The sequence below is a fragment of the Scomber scombrus genome, chromosome 2, assembly GCF_963691925.1.
Source record: "Scomber scombrus chromosome 2, fScoSco1.1, whole genome shotgun sequence".
Taxonomy (NCBI): domain Eukaryota; kingdom Metazoa; phylum Chordata; class Actinopteri; order Scombriformes; family Scombridae; genus Scomber; species Scomber scombrus.
The window spans coordinates 4,771,410-4,784,009 of NC_084971.1; the positions used below are offsets into that span (position 1 = coordinate 4,771,410).

Sequence of the window (12,600 nt, forward strand, 5' to 3'; positions counted from 1 at the left end):
TTGAACTCGTTACCTGTATAAAAAACACCTGTCCACACACTCAATCAAACAGACTCCAACCTCTCCACTATGGCCAACACCAGAGAGCCGTGTAAGGACATTTCTATTTGTAATAGCCAGTGCCAGCCTTTTCCATTGGTTTTACCTTGAGTAATTCTCTTGGGTTGAAGCATGTTGCTTACCATTGTTTGTGCCTTAATGTCTCTCTAACCTTGAGGACACACAGGCTAATTCATGGCTGCCCCAGACTAATATCTCTGTAGATTAATCAATCTTTATTTATATAGCGCCAAATCACAACAAAAGTCATCTCAAGGCACTTTACACATAGACCAGGTCTAGACTGTACTCTTTAATTTAAAGAGACCCAACATTCCCACATGAGCAATTACTTGGCGACAGTGGCAAGAAAAAAACTCCCTTTTAACAGGAAGAAACTTCAGGCAGAACCAGGCTCAAAGTAGTCGGCCTTCTGCCTCGACCGGTTGGGGTAAAGAGGAGAGAGAGGAAGGATAGGTGAGAGAAGCATTATATGATACAGTATATGACAACATAAAGGAAGTGATTCCACTTTGATTTGATCACACTCAACTTTATTTTTAATGCCTTTGTTCAGTTACAGACTTGTAGACTCAATTACTTAAAGGTGCAAGTCGTCATCATTTCTCCTTATACTGCAGCTTAGTTATGATCACTCATGATACCTGTTAAACCTAACACAGGTCAAACAAGCTTATCTATGTAGGAGGTAAGGTGTTTGATTTCTGGTTTATGACTGTACCACTATACTCTATGCACTCTGGCAACAGTAGCATTATCATTACCGTTTATGTTATATGGGCACAAAATTGTGAGTTTAAGTGCACATTGAGAAGTGTGTGTGTGTGTAAAGCAGGTCTTAACAGCTATGGGTCATTTGTCTCATTTACTGTGCAATTGGCATCTGTCAGTGTTTTCCAGAGTGAGCTGCCATGGGGAAGGAGAAGCTCCACATAAACATTGTGGTAATAGGACATGTCGACTCAGGCAAGTCCACCACCACCGGCCACCTCATCTACAAGTGTGGAGGCATTGACAAGAGAACAATTGAGAAGTTTGAAAAAGAAGCAGCAGAGGTATGACATATAATGTTCCTCACTTAATTTTAAATCATGATTTTCGACTATAAAATTGTACCATACTGTAGCTGTTCTAGTACTCAAGTATATTTTCTGTTTAACTAGCTGACAAGTGTCATGTCTATACCCTTATCTTGTGCTGTATAATCTATGCCCTGCTGCACTGTAAGCATTTGGCAAAAAAAAAGTCACCATTGTTACAACAGTAGCAGTTGGGACACAAACTTTATCTGCAGCCTAGATAGCCTGCAGCTACTTTCTCTAAATTACAAGCAGTGTGACAAAGCAATGCACCAGTTGTCAGTGTGACTTTCAGTGACGTAAGCTTTTCATAGCCCCTCGATAAGATCAAATCTAGCGTAGTTGACCTGGAATAAATAGTGTCATTGTGAGGCTTACTGTTTAGGCTATTAAAGAGGATAACTTTCATAATTTTTTAGGCCATAGTTTGCTTTTTTAATTTGTTATTGCCACCAAACTGAGAGCACACGAGAAAGTTGCAAATTCAACATGGAAAGCTTGAATCTTATTAGTACAATTAATCAGTAATAAGTAATAGATCAAGTTATCATTCATACTTTTATTGATTAAGTATTTTATTACTTTATAAAATGTTCAATTGCGTATAATTTATAACCTTTTTCAACAACAGTTCTAAGGATGGAAGTTACTGTACTGACGTTTAACTTTTCTACAAAGTAAGTTCATCATATGTTATGTAAATTATAATGCAAGTCACAGTATCATCATTACGGTACTAACGTCTATGACTTTCTATTATAGCATCATTTATTCTTAAATATGGAGGATTAATAAATATAATTGTTCTGTTAAGACATAATGAAGATGCTAGCATGCACATACATTTACATGTATTTAGAGTTTGATTGCTTCTGGGAGCATGCATGGTACATTTGGTAAAAAAGGCTTTGGACAAAAGCTGAGCAATGGTACAGTGATATTAAATATATATTACTTTTTTCTCCACATTACCCAGATGGGAAAGGGATCCTTCAAATATGCCTGGGTTCTGGACAAGCTGAAGGCAGAGCGTGAGCGCGGTATCACCATTGACATCTCTCTTTGGAAGTTTGAGACCAGCAAGTACTACGTCACCATCATCGATGCTCCAGGACACAGGGACTTCATCAAAAACATGATCACTGGGACTTCTCAGGTAGAGGGAGTCGGGGTGCTTGATGGATAGAGAAAAAGCATGATAGGAATACTTTTTAATAGAGAAGGGAGAGCAAAGCATTTCTGAAAGACCAGATAAAAAAACTTTAGAGGAGCATAAATGTGACAGTAAAGTAGCGCATGGATTGTGTTTGCTCCTCTGAAAAAAGTAAATTTAGCACAACACACAGTTCACCTGAGCTCAGTTGAAAGGTTTATTCATACCTCTTTTAGGCGGACTGCGCCGTGCTGATCGTGGCCGCAGGCGTGGGCGAGTTTGAAGCCGGCATCTCAAAGAACGGGCAGACTCGTGAACACGCCCTCCTTGCCTACACCCTGGGAGTGAAGCAGCTCATCGTGGGCATCAACAAAATGGATTCCACCGAGCCCAACTACAGCCAGAAGCGCTACGAAGAGATCGTTAAGGAAGTCAGCACTTACATCAAGAAGATCGGCTACAACCCTGACACTGTGGCCTTTGTGCCCATCTCTGGCTGGAATGGAGACAACATGCTGGAGCCCAGCCCTAATGTGAGTGTGCTGGATGACATGTTGACAGTATAAACACATTCATATGGAATAAGGACAGTATGACCAAAAGAACCCATCTGTTTAGAGGTATGTGTCAATGAGCAAAACTTCTGTTCCTCCACAGATGAACTGGTTCAAGGGCTGGAAGATCAACCGTAAAGACGGCAACGCCTCAGGCACCACACTGCTGGAGGCTCTGGATGCCATCCAGCCTCCTACACGCCCCACTGACAAGCCCCTGCGCCTGCCTCTGCAGGACGTCTACAAGATCGGAGGTGAGGTGTTTGTGAATGTGATAGTTGTGTATTTAGTTGTTAGGACTACAGACTGGGAGGATGTAAGTGTTCCAATTATCAAGTTATTCTGAAATGTCAGTGGCACCAGATTATATGTTGAAAGTATTTTGGGAATGAGAGCACCTTGTGACAAGAAGAGCAGAACGGAATTAGGTCTAGAAAGAATTCCCACTGGCTCATCATTTCCTAAAGTGAGTCTGCCCTTTTTTCACATGCCACAGTCTCACAGAAATGAGACTGAAACTTTCATTTTTACAGGCAGCTGAGTACAGACTATGTAAAGTTGTAACCTTTCTCTCTGTCAGGCATTGGGACGGTACCGGTGGGCCGAGTAGAAACAGGAGTCCTGAAGCCTGGCATGGTGGTGACCTTTGCCCCCGTCAACGTGACCACTGAGGTGAAGTCTGTGGAGATGCACCACGAGGCTCTGACCGAGGCGCTGCCTGGGGACAACGTGGGTTTTAATGTGAAGAACGTGTCCGTCAAGGATATTCGCCGTGGCAACGTGGCCGGAGACAGCAGGTGTGACCCACCACAGGAAGCAGCCGGCTTCACCTCTCAGGTCTGCAAAGATGACGACTTGTAGAGGATTCTGACTTTGATGTGTGAATGTTGACAAGTCTGTGCATCTGCTTTACCTGACTGCTTCTCTCTGCTGATGTCCAGGTGATTATCCTGAACCACCCTGGTCAGATCAGTGCCGGATACGCTCCCGTGCTGGACTGCCACACCGCGCACATCGCCTGCAAGTTTGCAGAGCTCAAGGAAAAGATTGACCGTCGCTCCGGTAAGAAGCTTGAGGACAACCCCAAGTTCCTGAAGTCTGGGGACGCTGCCATTGTGGACATGATCCCCGGCAAGCCCATGTGTGTGGAGAGCTTCTCTGAGTACCCTCCTCTGGGTAAGTTACCAATCCTGCAGCACGATTTCTTCTTGTGGGTGAAGCTGCAGCTCGGGAACATATTGAACCCTCACTGTAACCTCACTGATTATGTGAATGCTAGATAACAAATATTTTTCCATGATCTCCTCCTCAGGGCGGTTTGCAGTCCGTGACATGCGTCAGACAGTGGCGGTGGGAGTGATCAAAGGTGTGGAAAAGAAAGCACCCACCAGCGGTAAAATCACCAAGTCTGCACAGAAGGCACAGAAGGTCAAATGAACATTGTGCTGGGCTGCTGCCCCAAACGCTCGCCGTGGCCGAAGGTACACAAGCACCCCGCCCCTCCTGCACACCATAGTCAGCGTCTGGTCTATTATCACAATGCATCGCAAAAGCAGACGAAGGAAAAACAAATAGCACCACACTGTTAGTGATTAACATGTTAACACACTGTTCTATGTAGATTATATGGTCACTGGGATTGTGACAGAACAACACAACAGATTTACATCACTGCTCTCTGGTTGTGTGCCGTTGTAGTTAAGATGAAGCCGCTCGTTAATCTAGCCAACAAATGTAGCTGCTTAACACCAGTAATAAGGCAGAGATGTTCCTCTGCCGGGTCTTTGTTGAAGTAATACTGTGTTCTAGCTTTAAAAGAGGTATGCTTACTAGCCAAAGGTAGACACTTACTGCTTGCATGCTCACTGTTGCATCTTAGAGAAACAAGCTTCAGATGATCTTTGTCCAATTCCTCAAATCTTCCCAACATGCACTTTGCCCTTCTCAGGCTCTCTCGCAGTAGCGCTGTTAAATGTTGCTGTTTAAATCATGCACCTTAATCAATGTTATTAGTGAGCACACGTTCATAAAAGTAAAGATGTTTAAAAAAATGTTCCCGGTTTCATTGTCAAGTCTGCTTTACCTCCACGCTAACGAACCACCGAACAATTACACACGAGTGAATGTTGACGAGGAAGCAAACACACTGATACACTCTTCATAGAATTTCCTTTATTGATGAATGAGAATAAAAGTTCACTTGCATTTTTCATTACATTAGAGGCTTCATTAATCTAACTGAGATTATTACTAGCGTGTAAATATGTGCACATAATTTAAATAAATTAAAAGAAACGAGACAGAATGTTAAAATATCAAAGGCCTGTTTGACGCCCAGTAGCAAAATGATCGGAATAAAAAACTGCAAAATGTGTCAGGTCAGAACATTTACAGAGAGGGAAAATGAAGACGTGCAACCGTTTCTGTTAAGCTAATGCACTTGTCAGGAAATTGCAGATATGGAGATGAATATGTACCACAAAAGCAAGGCACCAATATACTTTATGTACTGAACATTTTGTAGACTTAATGTCAGCGCTTTTTTTTTTGGATTTTCTATTTTTTTTAAACTTCCGGTGCAATCATTTTAAACCTTAAATAGTGATTTGTCTTAATGATTCATTCTCAGTTATAAACAGGTTTGGATATGATAACCTTTTCATGCAAAATATATTTAAGTATCTTAAAGAAAGTAAAATTCAGTTCCACATTTGAAAGCAATCTGACCCCAAGCCCCCTTCACATATTCCGGTCTTTGATATGGGTCTTCAGATTATATTGAGGTACTGTTAGCTAACGAAGATTCATCACGACTGAGGTTTTCAATGCTTTATGATTAGTATCTACTTGTGTAATAGTTTCCCTACAACCTGGAGAGGACCACATGACATTCCCTGATGCACCTGATTCTGTACCATGCAAGAGGAAGAGGGAAGTGATTCGTCATCTTGATGTCACTGCTCAGCAGTTCAAACAACAGGCGTTCTGCTCGTACTAATCATGATGTAAGCAATACATTCTGCATCGAGTCCACTTGAATTGAAAAATAATCTCACATTACAATGAGTGAAGAAAAGCAGACTGGCCATGGTTTAAACAAAGACACCTTCCCTTCATGATAACATGGAATACAAAGTTACATTTTTTAACATTTCTTTCAATGTATATTTTTCTGAACCCAAACAAAGTGCTTTGATAATACACCTGACAAAGTTTTTAAACCGAAAGGTAACATTCAAGATGTGTTTCAATCCATGGCCGTCATCGGCTCGAAAACCAACTGACAGGTGCATAATTGATCTGAGAAGAAGCAACTTCTGCTTCCTGTTGGCTCCTCTGGACTAACTGTAGAGTTAGAGTCCACAGCATAATGGACATGTAGCGTCACAGCCACAGTGTGTGTGTGTATGTAAATAAGCATTATTATCTGTACAGATGCAAACATGCGTGTGTATAGTTAGTATAGTCACCCGTTGATAAATGACATATTTTGGTGATTTTTTGTATGTGCCACAATTATTTAAAAAAAATGTATGTTCACTTTCTGACGTAAAAAGTAACTATATATCATATCCTAAAGAGACTCTTTTCCAATAAAAAACAATATCACCAAAATATGTTATTAAAGGACTGTATCAACTTGTTTTAGCAAATTTACTACTAATAATAACTACAATGAACAATTTGCACGGTGCTTCATTTCAAGTGTGATTGTAGTTTGATTACTGTTTTAGGCATCCGTTGGTTTCCTTTCATGTCCATATGATATGAATATCAAATGTAAAGTCTGCATGTATTGTTTTTGGTCATAGTGACATTACTGTCAGTGTAGTGCTGACTTCAAAACTATCCGCACTTAAACTGCGTAACCACACAATGATGATGTAACAATGTAAAAATGAATGAAAGCTAATGTTCACAATTCAAGTCTGTTAATTAATATCCATACCATACAGAAATGAAAGGGAATCAATGTTTGTCTGAAACTGTTGGAGGAATAAATTAGCATGAAAGTATGAAAATGTTTGGCCTGCATTCCAAGGTAAGCTAAAAAAAAAGAAGTTACGTCTTTAAGTAGATAAAACCTGCAAATACACCATGTAGATCTTTTGATTGTGGTAGTCATTGGTTGAGGATAATGGTTCATATAATTGGACAATATAAACTTAAAGAGGTGATTCTGTTCTAAAATGGGCAGCATGTTATGGAAATCGTGACAAGAACAGAGTGTAAGTTAAATTTGGCCATTTTGAGTTAACATTCATTTCAACATGGCAGCCTTTCATGTGATCAGCAAGACAGGAAACAGATCTCATTTATACATGTGCACATGTAAGTATTCAAGCATTTATTAATTACTGTGACAGATGTGAGTGTTAGGAGTCCATGCCTTCCTACCTTGTTGAATGTAAACTGTATCTTGCTAATCTCAGTACTTAGGACTGAAAACATGCAGTGCTCATGCTTTATCTCAAGTACACATATCAACTAACCGTCTTTCAGGGTCAAGTTTTAGTTGGCTTTGTTAAATAGCAAAGTCTCAGGGGTTGTTTTTTTTTTTTTTTTTTTTGGGGTGGGGGGGTGTTCTGTGTTCCCACTTTTACAAGCCTTCATCTTTTATCTCAGATTTGTCAATCATATTTTAAAACAAAGGATAACTCATGCAATGATATGGCATACAGTATGTGATCAGCTTGTGTGAAAATACTGTGATTCTTATCAAATGGATCAACATGAAAATAAACAAAAAAAAGGACCCCTTGCTATATTCCCGCCCTCCTTCTCCCCTCCAAAAAGGATAAAAACCGTCTTTGTGAGGTGAGATTTGGATGCCTTCCAAAATGTAGCTGTCTATTTTAGCCGTACGTGTGGCATGTTCAGCAATTCGGTGCTGCCAGCAGAGGGCGAGGTTGAGTGAGAGGTGGCCAGGCTATGGCTAGAGCCCCGGGACCCTGCCCCTGCCCTGCCTCCTGTCCTCAGGTGCTCAGAGGAGTAGGTGTGAGCTTCGACGGGCCCCTGTGACAGGAAGTCAAATCTCTGTGGCTCTGTGTCCCTGTCGCTGATAAAGAGGTCCTCGTCCCCCCATCCACTGCCGCCACTTCTTCCTAGTCTACCACCTCCTCCCCCAGGGTCTTGGCTACAGCTGTGGAAGCCAATGGGGGAGTCACTGCATGTACTGGGGCTAGGAGATGAGAGGCTGTGGTGGGCGTCATGGGCTGTCCCCGGGGTTGCCTGCATCAGGTCCTGCACTGACATGGACTTGCCCAAGCCTCGGTCTACCTGGCTGGGGCCTGAGCAGCAGCTTCGGGCTGGTGGCACCAGGGGTTCCAGCTCCAGGCTCATGTGTCTCCTCCAGGAACCCTCGTCCTTGGTGCTTAGTCTACCATTTCTGTTGCCAAGTCTGTCCAGCCCCAAGTCAAGGCCGAGGTCCTCCCCAACACTGCTGTCCTCCATTTGAGTCCCTAGACCTCCACAAAAGTCCTCCATGTCTGGGGACGCTTCCGTGGAGGTCGCCCTCACCAAGTTGCTCGTGCCACCGCTTCGACTTGGAGGGGGCGGCGGCGGAAGCCTCGCCAGGAGAGGAAACCCCCCGTCTACAACTGCACCCCCGCCACTGCCGACACTATTGGGCGTGAGGATGGGCGGGGGGGTCTCCACAGCTTCGTCATTGCCACTTTCCGGCGTGGTGGCCTGAGCCTGCGTGTGATTATGGTGGGGGTGGTGGGGGTGATGAGGGTGATGATGGTGGTGGTGATGATGATGGTGATGAGGCAGCGGCGATGGGCTGAAAGAGGAGGACGCGAGGCCGGAGGGAGGCGTGGGAGAGGAGGCGTTGAGATTGAGGTTGAGCTCGTTGTGTGGCGCCAGGATGAGACGGAGTCCTCCCTGGGAGAGGTGGGAGTTGGTAGAGGAGCGCGTGACGCAGCCACCAGGGGGAGCCACGCCACCGCTGCTGACCTGGGTGGAGCAGGACAGGTCCTTGCTGAAGACGGAGGAGTTGTAGTCAGAGGTCTGCTCCAGCTCGAACAGGGGCAGAGAGGAGAGCGTGAGGGCCGAGGACGAGCCTTTATGCAGGACCTGACGATAGATGTCGAGCAGGGAGTCGAGCTTTGACTCAATAGACTGAACCTGTGAGGAGAGGAAGGGAGGATGAGAGTAAGGAGGGATAAGTAAACAACAGTAGGACGCATTTTAAAGCCACTGTGTGATTATAACATCTTTCACATTTTGGTAAAGAATAAATGAGACAATCCTGATAAAAAAATAAAAAAATGGTGCAGTTGTATGTGTTGCTTTCAGCCCTTCAGCCTATCGAAGTGTACTTCTTGATATTATCGCTAGGTGGTGCCAAAGTTGGACATTTTTAAGTACATACTTTACATACTGGCTTCAATTGTGTATAATTCGCAATCATTGTAAAACTGAAAAAAAAAATAAGATCAAACAGATAGGGACTGTCAAACAAAAGTATGAATTACACCTGCACCAAATGCTGACATTTACCTTCCCTTACCACTCAGTTTAATACACTGATTTGCTTTCTTGCTTAGAATGAGCTTCAAAAAAAGATGTCTTTGAGTTTAGTATGGAGCTGGAGTTAGGAGGTGTTTAGCCTAGCTCAGCAATAAGACTGAATGGAGGCCTGGCTCTGTTCAAACTTCAAATATTTGCTTACCAACACCTCTAAACCTCACTATTTAAACTTTCTTTTTAATCTCATTTGTTAAACCCTTTGACACTTCTTATCAAATCACACTTAATGTTGATCCCCACATATCCAAAGATATTTCATTCTCAAGCCAATCAAATTTAAATATGACTAAGCATAAATGAGTGCAGTCTTCTGCATGGTAATATGGTGACATATTACTAGACTAAATCTTCTGTAGACTCCCTGCGGTAATGAACTGCCTTATTAGTCTGTATTATGACCATCAGTTACAGGCCACTGCACTTCAATAAGACAGGAGTTGATGTGCGTTTATGTAAATCGCATTATTACACATGATTTAATGCTAAGTTAGAGAAGCAGAGCACGGACCTGCCGCTCCACTTTACACACGCGACCCAGCATGCTCATGTCCTCTAATATGTCTCCATCAGACAGCAGCTTCTCACGAATTTTCTTGTCCAGAGGGATCTGGCCCTTCCCGAGGATTTGGTCCACCCTGGATTACAAACAAAAACACATGCATCAGCACACGCACGCACAGCAAGACATTAATGATAGGAAGATGAAGAGATAGAGTAGAAATCCACGAGGCAGCCCACAGAAAAGAAGAAGAAGAAACTGCAACAGAGTTAAGAATTAAGCCGATTTTTCTTTCCAAAAAAATACAGGCAACAAAGAAGGCCAGAGACTGTGGAAAAGAGAGGAAACATCGCCTCACTGGATTTTAAAATATGAATTACTGGGTGAAAAAAGGCACTCTAACTATCAGTTTAATGAACAGAACTGTTTGATTGATAGCACATTATTCCAATTGGATTCTTTTTTACTATTCCCACTAAATCCAGTGAGGTTCATTAGAATCTGGTTATCAAAGTCTGTTTGTAAATGAACATTCAACAGTGATAAGCCAAGGCAATGTCATGCAATTATTATGCCACCAACATTACAGAGAAATATAAAGCCCCTCCACCGATGATTAGAGACCAGATCTGCATCATATGTCTTAAAAACAGGAGTTCACACTACGTGTAGTAAAATATATAATAGTAGATTGTTTGACACTTGAGATTAGACTGACAGATGTGTACAAAAACACAGAGTAGTATTTGAAATCAGCACTTCCAAAAGTCCAAAAGTGCTTTTTTGTATTTTAAGTTTCTCTACCCGTCAAATCCTTTTTGACCCAAGTCTGATCAGCACTCGCTTTTAAAGACCATGCAGCAGTTTCAGTGAACAGTCAACAACAGCAGGGGTCAGCATTACAACAGTAATGCCAGGTAGGTTTTTTTCCACAGCAGTGCTTGGAGACTGTAGTGTGAAATTTGTGAGACAGAATGCGTTTCTGTGTTAGATGTATCAGCACGGATCCCAGAATTCACCATTTCCTTCAGCAGAGAGCAACACAGCAAACACCAAAAACAAAGTTATTATATTGTAGAGATTTGTTAGTGTTAAAGGAGCAGTGTATAGGATTTAGAGGCATCTGGTGGTGAGGTTGCAGATTGCAAACAACTGAATACCCCTCCCCTTCGAAGCATGTAAGGAGAACCTACGGTGGCTGTGAAAGTCGTGCAAATGCAAAAGACTCTCTTTATAGCTAGTGTTTGGTTTGTCCATTCTGGGCTACTGTAGAAATATGGCGGTGCAACATAGCGGGCTCTGTGGAAGAGGACTCGCAAAGCAACAGGGAAGTGCACTGGGCTTTGAAACTAATTTTACATAGTGGCCAGAACGCCGTCACGTGATGTTAATGGGTCCAAAAAGACTTTCTTCCCATAGACTTACACACAGATGTTTGCAAATCAGCTGATCAATTTACAACCCCATGACATGACTCGATTTACTATAAGAATTTGTCCAAAGGAGCTGCACAAGTAAATCGTTTTAGTCTCATTCAAATTAGCTGGAGGGCTAAACCAGGAGTAGCCGGCTCAGCCAGCAGCGCTCCTTCTGTGGGCCCAAAGATGAAGAAGAAGCAAAGTGGAAGAGGAATTACAATTTTTTGGCTTCATGCCCCACTGATCAACTTTCATAGGAATGAACAAGGTCCTGCCTCTGACGCTGTATCAAGTTGACTTTATACATCCATGGGACCTGCTCCCTATGTACATATAAAAGGCTCATTCTAAGGCAACGAAAACAACAATTTTTAATACACTAACTAAAACATACTTATGAATATTATTTATGAATCTTACATCCCATTTGTGCTTAGTCCCCTCTGTTATATGCCACTAAATTTTACACACTGCACCTTTACGTTAGTGGATGATGATTTCATACCCAGGACAGTAAGGTGTGAGTAGAGAGCAGCGCATAACAGGGGTGTGTGAAGAAAGTTTGGGCTCATTTCACGTTCGCCTCAATCAATTCAAAGAGCAAATTTGATGTCAACAGTCCTGACTTTCAGTTGTCATACTTTTGAGGACAAATCATTTCCTGAATTGACTGAATCTGAACTGAACCCATCTGATATGTGAGGGGCGGGGAAGTGAGGGGGGGGTTGCATTCTGACCCCTGTGTGGAGTTCTTTCTGCCCTGGCTGTAATAGACAGGCAAGAAGGGTGAGGAAAAGGTCTTGGCTCGGCTGCTCAGCGGCTGCGGGCCTACTATCATGTCCAGCCTGTGAGGGGAGCAAAGGGAACACACACGTACACATGTTCATACACTGTTCATACAAAAAACAAACAAAACAAAAAGCAAAAGGACAAACACACATATTCATATGTATATACCCATGCGTGTATAAGGTATGCATACATGCACACACACATACACACCAGCAGAAAGATGAATCAGTTACAGTGTGGTCAAACAGCTGTAGTTAGACAGCAAAGACAATAAAACTGTCAGCTGTTGTCATGCGTTGTGAATTGTAGCTGGACCGCGGCGTCATCTTTCCTACCTTGTCTGAAGACTCTTAATGCGACACAGCATGTCCAAGTGACCCGCAGAGTACTGTTCAATCACATCTTTCACATCATAAGGACGAAGCGTCTCCTTAAACTTCTTCTTGGCCACATGGAACTTCATTATCCTGGGTGGGAAAGAGGAAGTTTTCATAATGAGCCACAAGGGGGA

The 12,600-nt window shown here is 42.7% G+C and overlaps 2 protein-coding genes across 2 annotated transcripts in view; one reads left to right on the top strand and one right to left on the bottom strand.

Annotated features, from left to right (window-relative positions):
- Positions 1 to 971: 971 nt before the first annotated feature.
- Positions 972 to 4,852, top strand: LOC133987875 (elongation factor 1-alpha 1). The gene is made up of 7 exons (XM_062427356.1): positions 972 to 1,115; positions 2,116 to 2,295; positions 2,529 to 2,825; positions 2,950 to 3,100; positions 3,427 to 3,683; positions 3,788 to 4,022; positions 4,159 to 4,852. The coding sequence occupies exons 1-7, from the start codon at positions 972 to 974 to the stop codon at positions 4,281 to 4,283; spliced, it is 1,389 nt and encodes a 462-aa protein (XP_062283340.1). The 3' UTR covers positions 4,284 to 4,852.
- A 2,007-nt stretch (positions 4,853 to 6,859) lies between these two features.
- kcnq5b (potassium voltage-gated channel, KQT-like subfamily, member 5b) overlaps positions 6,860 to 12,600 on the bottom strand; it is a 123,141-nt gene continuing 117,400 nt past the window's right edge. Inside the window, exons 12-15 of the mRNA XM_062428097.1 lie at positions 12,425 to 12,556; positions 12,035 to 12,142; positions 9,889 to 10,015; positions 6,860 to 8,975 (exon numbers count right to left, since the gene is read on the bottom strand). Of these exons, the coding sequence (XP_062284081.1) occupies positions 7,698 to 8,975; positions 9,889 to 10,015; positions 12,035 to 12,142; positions 12,425 to 12,556 (1,645 nt within the window). The 3' untranslated portion in view covers positions 6,860 to 7,697. The remainder of the gene's footprint in view (positions 8,976 to 9,888; positions 10,016 to 12,034; positions 12,143 to 12,424; positions 12,557 to 12,600) is intronic.